At 44.8% G+C, this 18093-nt stretch overlaps 1 protein-coding gene across 4 annotated transcripts in view; it reads right to left on the reverse strand.

Annotated features, from left to right (window-relative positions):
- Positions 1-18093, reverse strand: part of UBA6 (ubiquitin like modifier activating enzyme 6) — a 1111768-nt gene that overhangs the window by 866936 nt on the left and 226739 nt on the right. For all 4 annotated transcript variants that reach the window (XM_078676253.1, XM_078676254.1, XM_078676252.1 and 1 more), the window contains exon 6: positions 8172-8283. In XM_078676253.1, coding sequence (XP_078532379.1) covers positions 8172-8283 — 112 coding nt within the window. The remainder of the gene's footprint in view (positions 1-8171; positions 8284-18093) is intronic.

An 18093-nucleotide genomic window follows, 5' to 3' on the forward strand; every position in this document is an offset into this window, starting at 1 on the left:
CCCGAGAAAGGCCTCGCCCATGTGCCCAGCATGATGTCAAACAAAGATGCCCCAAGGGGCAGCAAAGGCTCCACTTCAACCGGCTCCATATGGAGAAGATCCAACAAAGGAGCAGAAGGCAGAGAAACCACAGGGGGCTGAAAACCAAGAATAGCTGCCGCCCTGTGAATAGCCCTGCATAGGTAGCACTAGCCTCAGTTGCCATCTGGGGATGCGACAATAACCCATCAGTAGGAGATGGCTGAAGTCTAACCCCTCCACTAGACAGCAAAAGTGGAGGATCCGGAGGCTGATCGGGAGACCATGCCACACAAGATGGGCCAGTATAGCAGGTCTACCACTGGCACACGTGCAGCCACTGAGGCGCCCCCTCCAGTAATTGATCCCTCAGCACAGGTGGACCGAGATGCAATCCTTAAAACGATCCAGGACTCCAGAGCAGCAGTTGAGCCAAAATCAGTGAAGCCCAAGTGGATGACTTCCTGTTGCATCAAGACCTCCTCAATGCAACCAAACGGGTTACAGAAGCAAAACTAGAGTCTCCTTGGTGGAAGACGAGGTGGTAACACTTAAACTTCAAGTCTCTAAGCTGCTCTCGGTTGCGGCATCCCGGGAGGAGCCGGCTGAAGATGCAGAGAATTTCTTGCGGAGGAATAGTCTGTGATTTATTGTTTTTCCTGAAGGGACTGAAGCATCTGGTGTGGATGATTTGTTATAGGACTGGCTCCGGTCCAGGCTCCCCGCTGACAAACTTTCTCGATGTTTCGTGGTGAAGAGGTCACAGTATTCCTTGGCTGGGAAGTCTCCCATGGGGGCTCCCACTCGTCCTATCATTGCCCGCATCCTCAACCATCGAGACTGTGACACCATTCTTTGTGAAGCCAGTCAACGTCGGGACGTGCGCTTTTAGAACTCCAACATCATGATTTTACCGGACTATACACACACACAGTTCAGCACCACAGATGCTCCTTTGAAGAAGTCAAACAGAAGTTTCGGGCCCTTAGCCTCCGCTATATGCACCTCTTCCCTTCTTAATTGAAAGTCATTTTTAACACTATGACCTATTTCTTTGATATTTCGGACAGGCTTGGGAATGGGCGACGGAATGTCCGGACCTACGACACCCATGCGTCTCAGAGGACATGGTTGCCTGGGTGGGTCTAGATCCCCCATGAAGGAACTGATCCTGTTCCCAAAGGGCTCGACCCGGCACGTGGAAGGGCTGTGAATCCCTTAGTCCTCTCTGAGAAGTGGACGCAACTGAAACACCTGTCCCTTGCTATCTGCCACACCGGGCCTTTTTAATACCCAGAACAACGACCACGAGCCACCTCCGTGATAACTGTAGCCTTGTGTGTGACTGAACGATCCTGGCAACACCCAGTGAACTGTGCTGTGTTTGCGGTGCTACCTTTTTAAGTACTTTGCATACAAAAGATTAGCCTACCCTTAATATATTTGGTTCTTGCAATTACTCGAAGCAAAATAGATAAACACGTTTCTTCTGTTTACCATGGAAATTTAATTATCAATCCATTCAATGTTTTCTTTTTTTCAAAAGTGTATTCATATGTGGAAAAAGGTTCACATTGTCATTTCAACTTTAACCCACATACCAAAATCATGTGATTCATTAAGAATAAATTATATCAATAAAAGACAAACCATAATCATAAACAATTTTCTTACAAAAGTGAGGTGATATTTGTCAAAACACATATACAAATTGATCAAAAGTTAATTCAAAAACATGACATCAAAAACTAATTTTCAACATCATTTATCACATCAATACATTTTGAACAATAAAGCTTTTCAAACAAAAAAGACCAGTTTGTCGGTTTAATGTGAGTATAAATCACTGCGCCTCGGTGTGCTACGAGGCTTATGCCGACGCGTTTCGAGTCCAGGTCATAAGTCACCAAACTCTCTTCAGGGCTTTACTATTCTGATCTATAAATAAAATGTTTTGACAAAAATGTGATTATTAAAATGAAAACTTCTTTCTAATTAAATAGCTGCACTTTATTCTCTCATGTCACGTTGTACCTGAATGACTGTTATGCCATATCTTGTCTTTATAAATGTACTGCTGCTTTTTCTAATTTATTTTGAAGTGCAGGAGCCATCCGCGCGTCGCCTGCAGGGGAACACATTTTAACTTGTGTAAGTGTGTCATTAAGATGTCACTTATAGAACAAAGTCATCTAGACCCATGCACGATTCTTGATAAATAAGTCTCAGTAAATTACGCCACATACCTAGGGCGGAGCGGAGTTCGTGTAGTCAAACTTTTACTTCGTTTACTGAGCGCTGGGGAACCTCTGCTTTCAGGAAGCTTTTCTCTGTAAACAAGCGTTTTTTAAATAAATACCGGGACTAATTCCAACCGCGCAACGGTAGTTTGAGAGTGGAAAATAAGGTTGAAAAATACCTTGATGAGCTGTTAGTTGCTCATAGTATTTAGCCCACTGGTCTAACCAGTGGGCTAAATACTATGAGTGAAATAAATAGAATTTGAGTATTAATAAGGTGTGCATTAAGCACAATCCGTTTAAACCAAATATCATGTGGCTTAATCTCAGAATACCATCTTGGCTTCAGGCCTATTTAGCCACATAAATCAGTCCCACCCAGCAATTTCCTTCGACCTGTTCAGGTAAATATAGACATGTTAGTTGCCTTACACAATGAGGTACTACAAAACCCATAATGCATTTGGGCGCGAATAGGCCACCTGATGTGTCACATGACACCAGAGAGAGCAGAAAGCATTGAGTGAGGGAGACATGGCGTCTGTGAGAGGAGATTAAACTTTGGGGACACATTCATCTATTTCTGGTGAGTGCCAAACGCTCGACAGTTGTTTAAAGTACAGTTTATGAGTAGAGCAGTGAAGACTCACGGCCAGTTTCACTTTGTTACAGAATGCAAATGATGGACAGTGTGTGCGTTTAAAATCGCCCTTCACCGTAAAGCCAGTGAAATTCACCGAGCAACTAACAGCTCATCAAGGTATTTTTCAACCTTATTTTCCACTCTCAAACTACCGTTGCACGGTTGGAATTAGTGCCGGTATTTAATTAAAAAACGCTTGTTTACAGAGAAAAGCTTCCTGAAAGCAGAGGTTCCCCAGCGCTCAGTAAACAAAGTAAAAGTTTGACTACACGAACTCCGCTCCGCCCTAGGTATGTGGCGTAATTTACTGAGACTTATTTATCAAGACTCGTGCATGGGTCTAGATGACTTTGTTCTATAAGTGACATCTTAATGACACACTTACACAAGTTAAAATGTGTTCCCCTGCAGGCGACGGGCGGATGGCTCCTGCACTTCAAAATAAATTAGAAAAAGCAGCAGTACATTTATAAAGACAAGATATGGCATAACAGTCATTCAGGTACAACGAGACATGAGAGAATAAAGTGCAGCTATTTAATTAGAAAGAAGTTTTCATTTTAATAATCACATTTTTGTCAAAACATTTTATTTATAGATCAGAATAGTAAAGCCCTGAAGAGAGTTTGGTGACTTATGACCTGGACTCGAAACGCGTCGGCATAAGCCTCGTAGCACACCGAGGCGCAGTGATTTATACTCACATTAAATCGACAAACTGGTATTTTTTGTTTGAAAAGCTTTATTGTTCAAAATGTATTGATGTGATAAATGATGTTGAAAATTAGTTTTTGATGTCATGTTTTTGAATTAACTTTTGATCAATTTGTATATGTGTTTTGACAAATATCACCTCACTTTTGTAAGAAAATTGTTTATGATTATGGTTTGTCTTTTATTGATATAATTTATTCTTAATAAATCACATGATTTTGGTATGTGGGTTAAAGTTGAAATGACAATGTGAACCTTTTTCCACATATGAATACACTTTTGAAAAAAAGAAAATATTGAATGGATTGATAATTAAATTTCCATGGTAAACAGAAGAAACGTGTTTATCTATTTTGCTTCGAGTAATTGCAAGAACCAAATATATTAAGGGTAGGCTAATCTTTTGTATGCAAAGTTTATTTGGCCCTGCTTACTCTTTGTCCCTAGGGCCTAACTCCCCCTTTTTTTGCTACCTTTTTAAGTACAACATCTTGGACATTGGTGGAGGGAGAAGGAGAGATGACATTTATTTGTCTTCATGTGACCATGATATATTGAAATTCCTGTTGGGCACTTATATTCTTCAGAGGTGCACTCAGCGATCTTAGGACTACTCAGGCCCTAGTTATTTGCTGATATGCTTTGGGTGGGTATGAAAGATACTTGAGGGTTGGAAGTGTGAGGTGAGGGGAGTTGGGGAGATAGTTATTGTTTCATTGTTTTTGTTCTATTTACACACACAGTCACCACTGTCCTGACACATGCCACACGTTCACTGAACTCTGCTGTCTCGTCTGGCCCCTGTTTAACCACCGTACATCAGGTATCTGGTCCGCTCCCTCACAGGGCAACCACTTTGACCAACCTACCTCAGATCTCTGAAGGTTAAGGTCCTTTCATGGAATGCCAATGGCCTACTAGACCATATTAAACTATCCATTATGTGAAGCACATTCACCCGGAGGTAGTTTTGCTTCAAGAGACCCACCTGTTGTGCTCCTTCGTTGGCCGGTTCGGCCATGACCGGGTGTTTTACTCCAACTTTTCATGCGGTTCCCGAGGAGTGGCCATTCTGCTGTACAGGAATTCCATTTTGTGATATCCGCCACACACAATGACACCCCCAGGGGCGCTACATAGGGATTTCACCCTGGCTATGTTGCCCAACAATGGATTCAATCAATGCTGCAGTCACTCCATGACCTCCTAATAACCTTTACCCCAGGCACTACTCTAATTGGAAGTGATTTGAACTATGTCCCCATTCCTGCATTGGACACTTTGCCCCTCCCCCACCTCTCCTGGCCAGGCCGCTGCTCTCGGACTTCCCACCGCTCTCTTTTGGCCAAATCGATGGGTCTCTGTAGTGCATAGAGGACTTTACACCCCTCCATGTGCACGAACACCCATGTTTCTGCAGCCCATAACTCACTGTTTCATATTGATCAGATTTGGCTCCCGACCTCCGACGTTCATCTGACACGTGTCCAGATCCTCCCTCCCTGAATTTCAAATCATGCCCCCCTACTCCTTGAGATAGGCCTTCTTCAGGGACACCTGTGATCCATGTGGTGCTTTAACGAATAGTATTTGGTGGATCAGGAATGTGCAGACTAAGTAGGGGAGGAGGTCAAGGTCTTCTTCACACTAAATGCCAGCACAGTGACTTGAGCTGGGACCCTTTGGGCATCTAGCAAACCCACTCTCCAGAACCTGATCAAGGTTTATATCTGCGACAAGAAAACTCAGAACCTGGCGCAGGTGACTGACATAGAAGCTCAGATTCTCTCTTTGGAACGGCATACATGCCACAGGCCAATGGCTGATTTAGCCCGTAGTCTGGCACTGGCCAGATCCTAACTGAAACATCTATCCTTGGAAGAGGCCAGGCAATGTTGGAGGGCGTTGACTCAGCATGCATACAAACACAGAGATAAATCTGGAAAACTCTTCCACTGGCTGATAACTAGGGAAGCAGCATCCAGAATAGTACCCTCCATTCAAGACACCACAGGATGCTGCTGTGAGAGTGTCACAGAGGTGGCGCAGGTCTTCGCGGACTATTACCATACACTTTATGTGGCAACACCCACCTCTGTGCGGGAACTTGAAAAAATTACATTGGTGGAGATCCCACTGCCCAAGATCCCATCATCCTTGGCTCATGACCTTGAATGGCTAATCATGGCAAGGAGACTGACGGAGCCCGGTAGGATTTGGCCTGGGGTAAGACACAGGGCCCGGACAGGCTCCCTGTCGAGTTCCTCAAGCTCTACTGAATCCGCCTGCTTTCTCATCTCCTGGCGTTATACATGGAAGTGGCAGACTGAGGGTCATTTCGCCTTGACTTGGATACAGCTACCATTTTTGTAATACCCAAGGCAGGGCTCCCCTCTGACCTGTGCTCCTCGTATAGTCCTATCTTTCTCATGAACATGGACAACAAGGTGTTTTCTAAAGTTCTGGCTGACCACCTGAGTCAGGCCCTCCCACATCTGATCCACCCCGATCAATGTGGATTCATGTCACTGTATGCGCAGGGTCCAGTTGGTTCTATCCCAATTGAATTGCCTTACTGCCCCCAAAGCCTTACTCTTAATTGGTTTTGAGAAAGCATTTGAGACTGTTGCATGGCCCTTCTTGGGGGCAGCGTTGCAGAGGATAGGCTTTGGGCCCTTTTTCTGTAAAATGGTCACCCTTCTTTATGATAGGCCTACTGCATGGGTCTGGGTTAACGGTATCCTCTCGCCATCTTTGTCGATCCGTAGAGGCACTTATCAGGGTTGCCCCCCTCTTATTCACATTAGTGATTGAACCACTGGCACGTCTTATCAGATGCGATGCTCAGATGCGGGGGTGGTCCCAAAGAAAGGGACAGGAGGAGCATATAGCCTTATACGCAGGTGAGCTCCTCCTACCAGGAGGACCCGACATTGCCGGGCCCCAGATGTTTGGAGATCCTCCGCCTATATAAGGAAGCCTCTGGGCTTTGGATAAGCAAATCCAACTCTTTATTAGTCCTGATATCGGGGGCCACGGATGGGAATTCTTGTTGCTCTGGGATCCTAATGCGTCGTCTATCATTTAAGAACCTCAGTATCCATATTTCCCCTCTCCCGGAACTAGCATGGAATCTTAAACTGCAGCCTCATATAACGGCTGACCAGAGACCAGCAATAGTGTTGTAACTTCCCTTGAATCCCCTGGGGAGACCAGAATTGTTCAAAATGATGAGTCTCCCTCATTTTCTCTACGTCCTCACAAATGACCCGCACAGACTCCCAGGCAATGGCTCCACTCTCTAACATTCTGGATCACCATCTTTATCTGGGCGGGAGGTCGTTACAGGGTGGCCTTTGATCATGCCAGACAATCCACCTCCTACGACAAGGGAATGGGGATGTCGAACCTCTATGGCTGTTATTAAACCGCCCAAATTGTGACCATTAATGACTGGTTTAATGTGGGAAGGGAGGACCATGTCTATCAGATGGGATTACATCTCCTAGGCCTCAACTGTATTACGGGCCTGCTCTAGGGGAGCCCTCTCCCCCGGTCCCTCCCAGACTGTAGCCGAGCAACGCTACTCTGCTTGAAAGCAACACTCTGCTTCAACAAGTGGGACCATAAATTCACCAGAATTACCCCACTTTGGCTAGGGGCATGGTTGAATCATACGGTGGACCTACATGGCTTAACGCAATGGGACAAAATAAGGCTAACCCTTCTGGCCTCCTGGGAGCTGGTCATCCCCGCTTGACTAAGCATGATCCAGCTCAACTATTTACATCTCACATACCTGGCATCCCAGCAACTATTTCGAGCAGGGCCATAGCCTTGCTCTGCTCAATGCTCTTCTCAATGCTCTTTAGCGCAAACTGATTTCTTTCACATGGTCTGACCCAATTCTGGGCAGGGATTGAAGGGGACATTTCTCTGGTCCTAGAACGTAGAATTGCCTTTACCCACAGGGTTGCATTACTGGGGCTCCTGGAGGAGGTTGGGAGATGGAGGATGGAGCGGACCTTTTCTAGAGTCGGCACAAGGGTAGCCAAGCGAGACATTGCACGTCCCTTGAAGTCTTTGGTACCCCCCTCACTGGGGAAGTGGAGAAAGGCTGAGGACTGGTGTGGTCACCAGAAACTACCTATTTATGGGGCACGAGGATGTCTACTGAAACATGACAAAATCTGGGTGAGAGCATCGTGGGCTGGATGTGTGATTCTGAAATGTCTTACCTGCTGTTCTGTTTACTCCACGGACATGTGGATTGTTTACTGTGTGTTTTTGTGTTTTTCGCTGTAAAAAACAATAACATTTGCCTATTAAAAAAAGCTCTATGGTGTGTGTTCAAGACACATCTTTCTTTGTTGTGAAGGTACATCTCAGCAATCAATCACGCAAAATTTTCACAGCTTTATTAACTGCCAGCAACTACCAAACTCACTTTAGCAAAAATGTTTCAACAGAAATTATAAACTCTTTGTGAAATTCCGTATAAATACAGGAACCCCTGCCTTTTTCCACATAATAATATATGACTGTATCTTGCCTACCTGGTACTGCTTGAGGAAGGAGAGATCTGTATTCTCATCCAGAGGAGAGGTAGATGAAGTGACAGTGACATAAGGATTGAGTTCTGCTATTTGGCGAAGAGATGCCTCAGCTCTGAAACAGAAAATTTGGTAAACTTTGTAATTTGTGGAGCAAAATATTTTACCTCACATAAAACCCTCCGAGCCGGATAGTTACAACTAGGCTTGGGTTTCCTACCTTCAATTACCAAAATGAAATTGAGGTTTTGCATATAAGAAAGTATAAGATATTACATTGCGAGAAAGGAAAACATTTACAAGTTTTTGACATACACAATCATCCACATTCACTTTTTTCAGTGAGACCTGCTGTCTTGTTTTCACCACCTCTCCATTTCTAACCACTCTTTCCTTCATTCTCTGCCTCTCTCTTCTCTTTCCCTCAATTCTCGCTCTTCCTCTGCCTTTAACTCCTCACCATTTTATCTCCTCTCAATTTTATCTTAAACTTCTAACAAATGAATTGAAGAAGAAGCAAGAGAACAATGAGACTCATATTAGGAATAACAACAAATAGTGAAAACTGAATACATTCTACTAAACATTTGTGAGAAAAGTCATGCTTCACGTAAAACTCTGAATTTCAGATGTCCAGAGAAGGATTGTAAATTAACTGCCAGTGTTTCCTTAAAAAGAGCTATCCATCACCACAGTGTCTGTGTGTAACTACACTGCGTTTGTGATGAGTTGACGGAGTAAAGCCACACAGGCCCCACACCACTTAATATATCTGATTAAGAATAGCCTGGAGGCTGATCAGTAGTGTGCCCCATATCAAACTAGACCAGAAAGAACAGACGAGAAACCGGGTTTCTTATGATGACTACAGCTAAGAAACGTTTCCAAATAGATCTGACAGAAAACAGAACAATTCAAAAAGCAGTTAAATAGAGCATCGAATAAATCCATTTACCTTGCTGTTTTAAGCCAATCATTCTGAAGTGTGGACAATGGTAAACCACAAGATTGTTTGAAAACAAATGTCAAGATCTGTTTTAAAGTTATTCAATGTTAGCCAACTCGGTCTCAACCTTACCTTCTCACATAAAAAATGGTTAAAACAATTAGTACAGTATCTCATTTAATTCTATAACTAATGAGGGAAAGAAAGCTCAAGAGCATATAAACATTAAAAAATAATGGTGAAAGCGTGAACAACGGCATTACTCCACAAGGCACAACAGTGCTATTCTACGTAAATGAGCCCAACAGCACTCGACAAGACAGGTCAGACAAAGAGGACAGCCAAGAGATAACAATTCAATCGACAAGTCTCCACATAAATTTAATTCTTAAAGGTCTGGATGTGCATGGTGTATTTGGGTGAGTCAAACTTCACTCAAGGTAACCAGGCTGACTGGACAGAGTCCACCAGGGTCAAATCACACTGTCTTAAAAGCCAATAGGCTAGAGCAAAAGTGGTGCACTCAAACCTGTTGTCAATTGTTAGGATTTCAATCTCTCTGGCATTCTCAATAACAATGCCAACCAATCACAGGACTGTACCAAATCTAGAAATGCTGTGTGTGAAATCTCACACACTGAACTCCTCACACTGGTCTCCATGACCCAGGTTGTGTTTCATTAATTGTTTGGCGTTTCATTAATACATCATAATTTCAGTTCGTGCAAACGATTCTCTTTATACTTAATGAAATAGTTGTTTACCCTTTGTTATTCTTTATTGGATATCTTTTAACTTAAATTAGCAAAAACCTCAATGTATTCTCTCAGGACCTTCCTGGGGAAGTAACAAATAATTTAAAATCATTGAATTACTTCGGAAATCAAGAAAAACAAACCTACAATTCTTTCGCATCCAAGAAGTCATCGCTTACTTTCACAAACGGTGAACGCTTACAACATTCATAGTATTTCTTAATTATCAGTTTTAATTTTTGTGTGAACATCTTCTTTGATTTTACAAATGTGAAGGCGTCTGGTGTTGGAAGCTGGCTCTGTATATACTATGAGTAAGTTATAGTGTGCACATAGTCCAGAGAGTCCCCAGAGGTATAGCAGAGGCTACATTAGACAAGTACTAACACCTCTCTTTGTGGTAGTGTGGGCGAGCAGTTAGGCTTATCAAGAGGGTGTGTTAAGCATTTATTGTATTCACTCAATCAAGGCTGATGGCAACCGCTCAGAGACTGAAAACAGACCAATTAGTTAAGTATTAAAAGGTATACTTATATTTTATTTTGTAGAATCACGCAGAACTTGGCCCAGGCAAGTAAGAAATACTTTCAAATGCAAGGCTGTACACAGAAATGTAATTGTTGATTGTATTGGAACCGATTACAGGTTGGTATTATACTAAAACAGTTCAAAATACAGTGAGATGACTTTTCAGTTACTTGGAGTACTTGGAATGATATGCCGAGATATCACACAAGGGGACTTACAACTTACATGCAAGTATAACAATTCCTGATTCAAGGAAAGTTATTTTGGTTTTCATACAAAAAGTCAGTTCAACACAACATTTTTAGGAACAAAAACCCGTAAAATTGGTTCCTATGGGAAAAAGAGTGTTATCAGTTTACAGGTAAGTAAGCACTAGGGCGACCGGGTGTAGAGGCCCGGGCAGGCCACACCGTCTTGGGAGCCAAGCTTCTAGGGTTAAGGTCAGGGCAAAGGGGGTCCCAGGTTAGCACCAAGTCCGCACCACCATCGGCGCAGGGGCGGCCGGGTGCAGGGTGCTTAGGAGGTGTCGGGAGCCCAATGCAATTCTATGGGGGTTGACAGTTTTGGATTTTGGCTGCAGGCTCCGTCCAGGAGGTCTTCCAGGAAGAAACTAAAAGCAGGGCTAGTAAGTTGGAGGGCTCGGAACGGAGGTGCACCTCAGGTCCTCTTCTCCAGGGTGGATGGATGCAGTGGTGCCTTTTAAGGTCGGATTTCAGCTTACCAGGCCACTGGCGGTCGAGGGTGTCTACGTGCAAAAGCTGCAGGTGACGTCGGGGAGTTCTGGAGGGATCAAACCATAGTGGACTCAAACCGAAACGCTGGGGGGGGCCTTGCTGGGACCGGTGGGCCACTTGGACTCGGGCTGTAGGCAACAGGTGCTGTGGTGGTTACAGGCATCTCATTTCTTTGTCCTAAGTAGGCTCGGAGTTGTCTTTGGAGTTTATTTTGAACAGAGCTGCTGTTCGCAGGAGATACGGTGTTTGTTGAAGGCAGTCTGTCTTCCCAGGGGTTTTGGATGTCACTGGCTGCAGGCCAAGTCGACCTTTGGCCCCGGATCTCCGGAAACTGCAGATGGGCCAGTAGAGCTGGGGGCAAGTCAGTTCTTCTCCACAATCTCTTCTGCTCCGTGACTTCTTCCGTCCTTCTTCTTCGTAGGTTGCAGGAATCTGAGGAGGCAAGGTTCGGGTCGCAGTGAATACTAAATTTAGGGGTGTTTACAGGGGTGTGTAGGTTGAGACCAATGGGTCCCTTCCTTGTGGTGGGTACACCCCCATTATGCCACCATCCAGTGGGGTGGGGGGTACGAGCCTCTCTCCAATTGCCTGGGTCCCCTCAACTTCAAGATGGAGTGGATTGAGATGTGTGCTTCACCTTGTCTCCCCCACCTGAGGGGTGGGGTTGGCCAAGGTGGGAACACCTCTCCTCCTAACTAGGTTTTTCTGCCAATTCTCCCGCCCAAACTGGTGGTCAGAACCGGTGGGAGCCAGTTGCTGGGGGCAGCAAAAGGCAGGGGCAGCTTACAAAGGTGGCAGTCCATTAAAGCATCCCTTTTGTGGACCCAGCCCATCCTCGGGAAGAGGCATGACACCTCTGCCCAGGATGGGCTTTGTTTCTGAACCCTGAGAGCGGAGGGGTCCAGTAACCCGTCTGGTGGTGGCAATTGGCGGGTAGCCATTCAGGAACCCCACCAGGGCTAATTGCTTTTCAAGGGGCATATATAAGATGCCCTCTGTGACAATTTTACATTAAGTCCCACACTGGCATCAATGTGGTTTTAATGAGCTGAGAAGTTTGCTACCAAACTTCCCAGATTTCAGTAAAGCCATTATGGAGCTGTGGAGTTCGTAATGATCAGCTCCCAGACCATATCCTCTTTATGGCTTTACTGCACTCCCAATGTCTAAGAATGGACTTAGACACTGTAGGGGTGTAGCTCATGCAACTTATCATCTAGGGGCAAGTACACCCTGCTAGAGGGGTGACTTACCTATGCCCCTGACAGTCGATTGCAGGCATGGCACACAGAGATGTGTGCCATGTCAGCTCTTCACTTTTCTCTGCACCAAAACACGCAGCCTGCAATGGCAGTGTGGGTGTGTTGGGGTGCAGGTCCCCTAAGAGAAGTACAATAGGTGTTCCAGCCCTTAGAGGTCTTCCCTGGTCACAGTGCCCTCGGTACCCATGGTGCCTTTTACAAGGGGCTTACCTGTGGCTAGAGAGGTGGCAATTGGGGGTAAAAAGGTAAAACTGGTTTTATATGGGAAGAGCAAATTATCTACCCTCAGTAACACTTTACTGAGCTACAGATTACTTGTCTAAAAATACCCCCTCCTACCCAGGCGCCAGACTGGATCTGGAGAATTTCGTAGCAGTGCTACTATTGCGCAATGACAGATGGCGCTGTGCAACTCCACACCAGAAGCGGCAAAGCGCAGTCCCATGGAACGCTATCCCTGCACACTGACATCAGTTTGTGGTAGCTTTCTATTTCCATTTCCTCCGATTCAGAGCTTGAACAACTGTTGGTAACACTGTGCTGATCACTAACTGGTGACCTTTCTAGATGATACAAGAGGCTATTACACAGAATGGGGAGTTGTGAGGTCACTGAGGAATTAGAGGTTAGAGTATTCACCGAAAAGAGTTACCGAAGGTAAGTAGTATGTCCTTCTGATGGATAATTCCAACCGCGTATTCCTCACCTTAGAAAATATACCAAAGCAGTGCCTCCGCAAAGTGGAAGGTCTGTGGATTGGGCTCAGACCAACAAGTCTTTTAGAACCGAGCAGGCAAAGTGTTCTTCCTACCACAGCTGGCTGTCAAGGCAGTAGTGCTTCATAAATATGTGAACCAACATACCAGATGCAGCGTGACATATCAAGAACACAGTGGAAGTGGCCTTCACCCTGGTGGATGGGCTCTCAAATCCTATGAGGGTTGTGTCTTGGTCATTACATAGCAGCTCTTAATGCAGAGGGCTATCCATCTCAGCAGGTTCCTCTTCTACACAGACTTCCCTTTATTTGCTTCAGAAAATTGCATAAGTAGCTGATGGTCCATTCAATGGTTCTTGGTACAATCAATAAAAAAACTTAAAGCCATTTGGGAACAAGCGATGGAGCCTCTCCGCCTTTTTGGAGGGGTGAGGGAAGCAGAGAAAGTGGGTAAAGTGGTTGAAATGCCCAGTAGGGAAGTAAATTACAACTTCCAGTAAGGAGCCCTGAGTCCTCAGCAACAATTTGTCAGGAAAGAGGATGGTAGAGCGGTTTGCCAGAAAGTGCTGGCAGCTCACTCATGCAATGAGCTGACAAGTGCGATGAGGAAGGTAGTTCTCATAGTCGGGAGACGCAGGAAGGAACAATGCTTAGGCTGGAAGGGCGTACATATGAGTAGTGTCAGTATGAAGCTAGGGTCTCACTGGGGTACCATAAATGGTTTGGGAGGGAACATGTGTGCCAAACCTTTAATGAACTTCATCACAAGAACATTTTACAATGCCCATTGCAAGTTCTTGCTGCACTAAAGACAAAAAGACAAAAGGACGTCTGATAGCTTCGCTTATAAGGGGTCGGTGTCCCCCGTACCACACCAGGTTGCAAACTTGTCGTAGCACCCACCACAGATGGATTTAGAGGAGGGGCACCTGCCGGAGAGAATGGCAGCCACCAATTTAAATGGCAAATCAAATCCAGTCAATTTCCACTGATCAATCTCCACACATGAATGTGTACAATATGGGGGTTCAGGTAAAGGACCCTATCATGCTCCTGAACTAGGAGGTCTTGCAGAAGTAGAAGCCTGACCATTGGGGGATGTTCCTGATCAGGAGTTCCAGGTACCACACTTTCCTTAACTAATGTGGGTCAATTCGGTGACATAAGCTCTTGATCATCTTCAGAACCTGGGGTAGGAAAGGTAGTGGTGGGTAGGCGTACAGGAGCCCCTTGTTCCATTCCAGTCGGAATGCGTCTCCTAACAAGTGGTCCAGCTGAGACTCCAACACACAAAACTATCGACACTGCATGTTCTCGACTGTAGCAAAAAGATGTAGCGAGGGCTCTCCCTAATTGTCGAATATGCCTTGCTCCACCTTGGAATGTAGACACCACTCATGAACTGCCATTCAATCTCTGTTTAGTTTATCTGCTCTGGCACTTAGGCCCAGCCAAGAGGTTGGTGACCAGTAAAATGTTCCGGAGCTTCAGCCACCTTCAGAGACACAACGCCTATTGACACAGAACCTAGAGCTTTTCCCATATACGGTGTCATTCCTCTTCCTGCACCACCTAGAGAGTCAAAAGAGCTTTTTTCTCCATTTCACGTTTCTTTATCCTGCTCATACCATTACTTCAGTCTAATTAATCAATGTTCTACATACAGTGAAAAAAATACATTCTTCCTTGTTATAAATTATATCTTAAAAGACAGTTTGCTTAGATAAATACTCTGGCTGAATGTTTATCGCATAATTTTTATTGAACAAAGTTCCATGAAATGTACTGTGAACATTTATCGAGTCAGGATGACTATGGTATAAAACTGCTGCCCTTAAAATGGTTTAAATGCAAGAAAACTGTGATCAGGATACTTAGAAGCCTTGCTTATGAACATTTGATCTCATTGGTTATAGAGTTGAGGCAATAACTCCTTGACAAAAGGTTTTTGGGGAACCCAAAATGGAATGGGGATTGTGGAGTTGAAAGACAGTATTATTGTGGAGGTGTATCAACTTGCTTGGAAACGTTTCCTAACACTCTATGTTCAAGAGTGGTTTTTAAGAGTCGTCGGAATATCGACAAGATAGAAGCAGAGCTCCTGGTATGCATCAGAAGGTGCTGAAAGAAAGGAACTGATGTCAGTTTGCAGGACAGGTGCTTATATGCAGCTCTGCACTCCCACTTCTGGGGCGGTATGGATCAGTGCAGACCCGCACATGGTCACCAGTAGACATGTGGAAGCACAGCTAGAAAACTCTCCAGATCCAGTCTGGTGCATGGAGAGATGTTCTAAAGTGAGGCATCTGCTGTTAGAAGTAGCCATCAGAAATGCATATCTATAGATGATGTGTGTTATTATTGTGTATCTAGGGTAATTTTTTTCTCTTTCCATGATTATCTGTGCCTATGTCTAAATATTAAGTCCTTTGATACTTTCACCATGGTATGTACTTGTAATATTACTTTGATTACAGCTGTAGTGTCCAATGTACACTTTCCTAAATGAAGTTTTGATGATACATCCCTGAGGAATGTAATTACTGCATGTTGCCCAATTGTAGGAGTGAATGGAAAAATACTGCTTTGAGTGAATAAACAAATGCTGCTCTTATGGTTTGTGCATACTTCAAAGTGTTGATATTTTATAATGTTTAAGCCTGCTATGTTTCATATTTTCATAATTTGAATGATTTCAAGTTTGCAATCAAACATGAAACATTTGAGGAGCTAGTAATCAGAGTAAAAGGTACAGTCTATATGTATTTCTGGCTTGTCTACAGGAAACTTCCCAATATGTATGCAGCGCAATTCTTTGTCAGGACTGGAGGCGAGGATTATGCTCATCTTTCTTATTTAGTTTACTTCCAGCCGACATCATCTCAACAAAACTAACTTTCCCAGAACACCAAGGGCTACAAAGTTCAACCAATAGCAGACACATTCTTGCATAACAGCCCGCTACCTTTAAGCCACTCCCTCTTTCTTTCCTGCCTCCAGCTCTCTTGTAAAATGTTAAAATTCTTTAATACTGTATTCGCCTTGTATTGTAATTGTGTTGATACTCGCTTTGAGCTTTGCAGATTCCCGACATGGAAGCGCGACACAGCACTCATTTGCGGCTGTCATTTGTTTTATGTTCTCAGGTCGCAAGAGTGCGGTGAGGCGCTGCCCTAGTTAGAGGACGTATTTTTCTGCTGCGACAAGCTTGACGCGCCTCGCTGCTTTGTGGCGACGTGCACACATTTCGGTCAGAGTCACTGACTTGCCGTCATCCCTGCAAAGCTCGAGCCTATCCCAAATCGCCTTTGGAAGCCATACCCCCCCCCCCCCCTCCCCATGGGTCTGTAATTATTCAAATCAAGGGGCGTACTCCCATCTTTTTCGGATCTGTACTAGGGTGCACTTCCCTGCAGGTTTGAAGCACCGCTTCAGGGCTGTGCCTAGGCAGTAAATAATTCAGATAACCTGTTAAATTTAGGGCATGGTTAGCAAAGTGCCACATTCTGTCCAAAGGGCTCACGAAATTAGGACTATCAGTCCTTGTGGTCTCAGTAGTTCCATGCACAGCAATGCCCCGCTAACTGCAAATCAGACTCAGGCATGGACCGGAGCACCTATGAAAGGCTTAAGAAGGCATTCTTTGAGCGCCCTATTCCACCAGATGTGGGATCAATGATGCACAATCTGTCTGCTCCCCCACCCCCTCCTGATAGGGATGATGGCGATTCCCATGGGGATTCGAATGATGAGGCAACCCCTTCCCGCATGTGGTGCCCTTTGCCCGTTACCTCTACTTCAATTTCCCCAGATGCAGGTGATCCTTCTGAAATGTTACACCCTGATTATTTGATACACACTAGGTATGCAGAGTGGCTCCTGTCCCCTAAGGTGGGCAAGTATGCAGCAGGTCGGCTCCAGAAGCCACTGGAAAAGGAGGTAGGGCCAAACCCCGGGCAGAATGCCCTGGCCCTACTCTGGCAGGCACGGTAGGCCTTACGCCTGAAACAGACACCTGTATGGCTACTTTCCTTCATAAATACGAGAAGGATTAGTTACTTACCTGTAATCCTAGTTCTCTTCTAGGGGTATCCTCATCAAATTCATAAGCACTAGAATATTCCCGGCCATGCGCGGGACCCCAGAAACACAATCATATATGTGCCCCACATATATGTATCTCTATATATATATATATATATATATATATATAATAAAAAAGCAAATGCAGCCTTACACACACTAGAGCTGAATAATGCTGTAAGGACTCCCCATTATATCATAACGAATACATTAGAAACAGGGAAAAACTACAGCAGAACATGTTTTAAAACTGTTTTAATGCTTAGCAATCAGAACAAACTCTCAGATAGGACTGAAAGCATAGACAGCTCCCAGGCTGCATTGCAGAAAGCATAGCCTAAAAAGGCTGAAAAGCGAACTCACAGCAACATAGAGATAAACTGGCACCATGCCTTTAAGGCAGTCATGACCCCCAGCTTCCCATCATGCCTCAGGGGTGACAGTTAGGTCAGTTGTTCTTTGCGGTGACTCAAAAGCCATAACACAGAGTTGACATTACCTTTAAAAATACAATGATCGCCAAAATCCATAGCGCGATCACTGACTATCTCGCACATAACAGCAACACTGACACCACGCTATCCACGCAATGGGCCACGCTGAAAGCAGTTCTTAGGGGTGAATTTATATCACTCTCGACTGCAGAAAATGCAGAACGACAATCTAAGAGAGACGAACTCACACGCAGACCAGGGAGTTAGAACAGATGCGGCGAACGGGGGCTCCGAGAATATGGAGGCAATTAAAAGCAGTCCGCCAACAACTCGCGGCCCTCGATCGCGATAGGGCAGAGTACGCAGCACTGCGACTACGCCACGCTTATTATACGGGCGGAGACAGGTGTGGGCGTATATTGGCTCATAAACTCCACGAGGTCACGCAGCGCAGGGAGGTGCGAG

Source organism: Lissotriton helveticus, chromosome 2_1, assembly GCF_964261635.1.
Source record: "Lissotriton helveticus chromosome 2_1, aLisHel1.1, whole genome shotgun sequence".
In the NCBI taxonomy this organism is placed as follows: domain Eukaryota; kingdom Metazoa; phylum Chordata; class Amphibia; order Caudata; family Salamandridae; genus Lissotriton; species Lissotriton helveticus.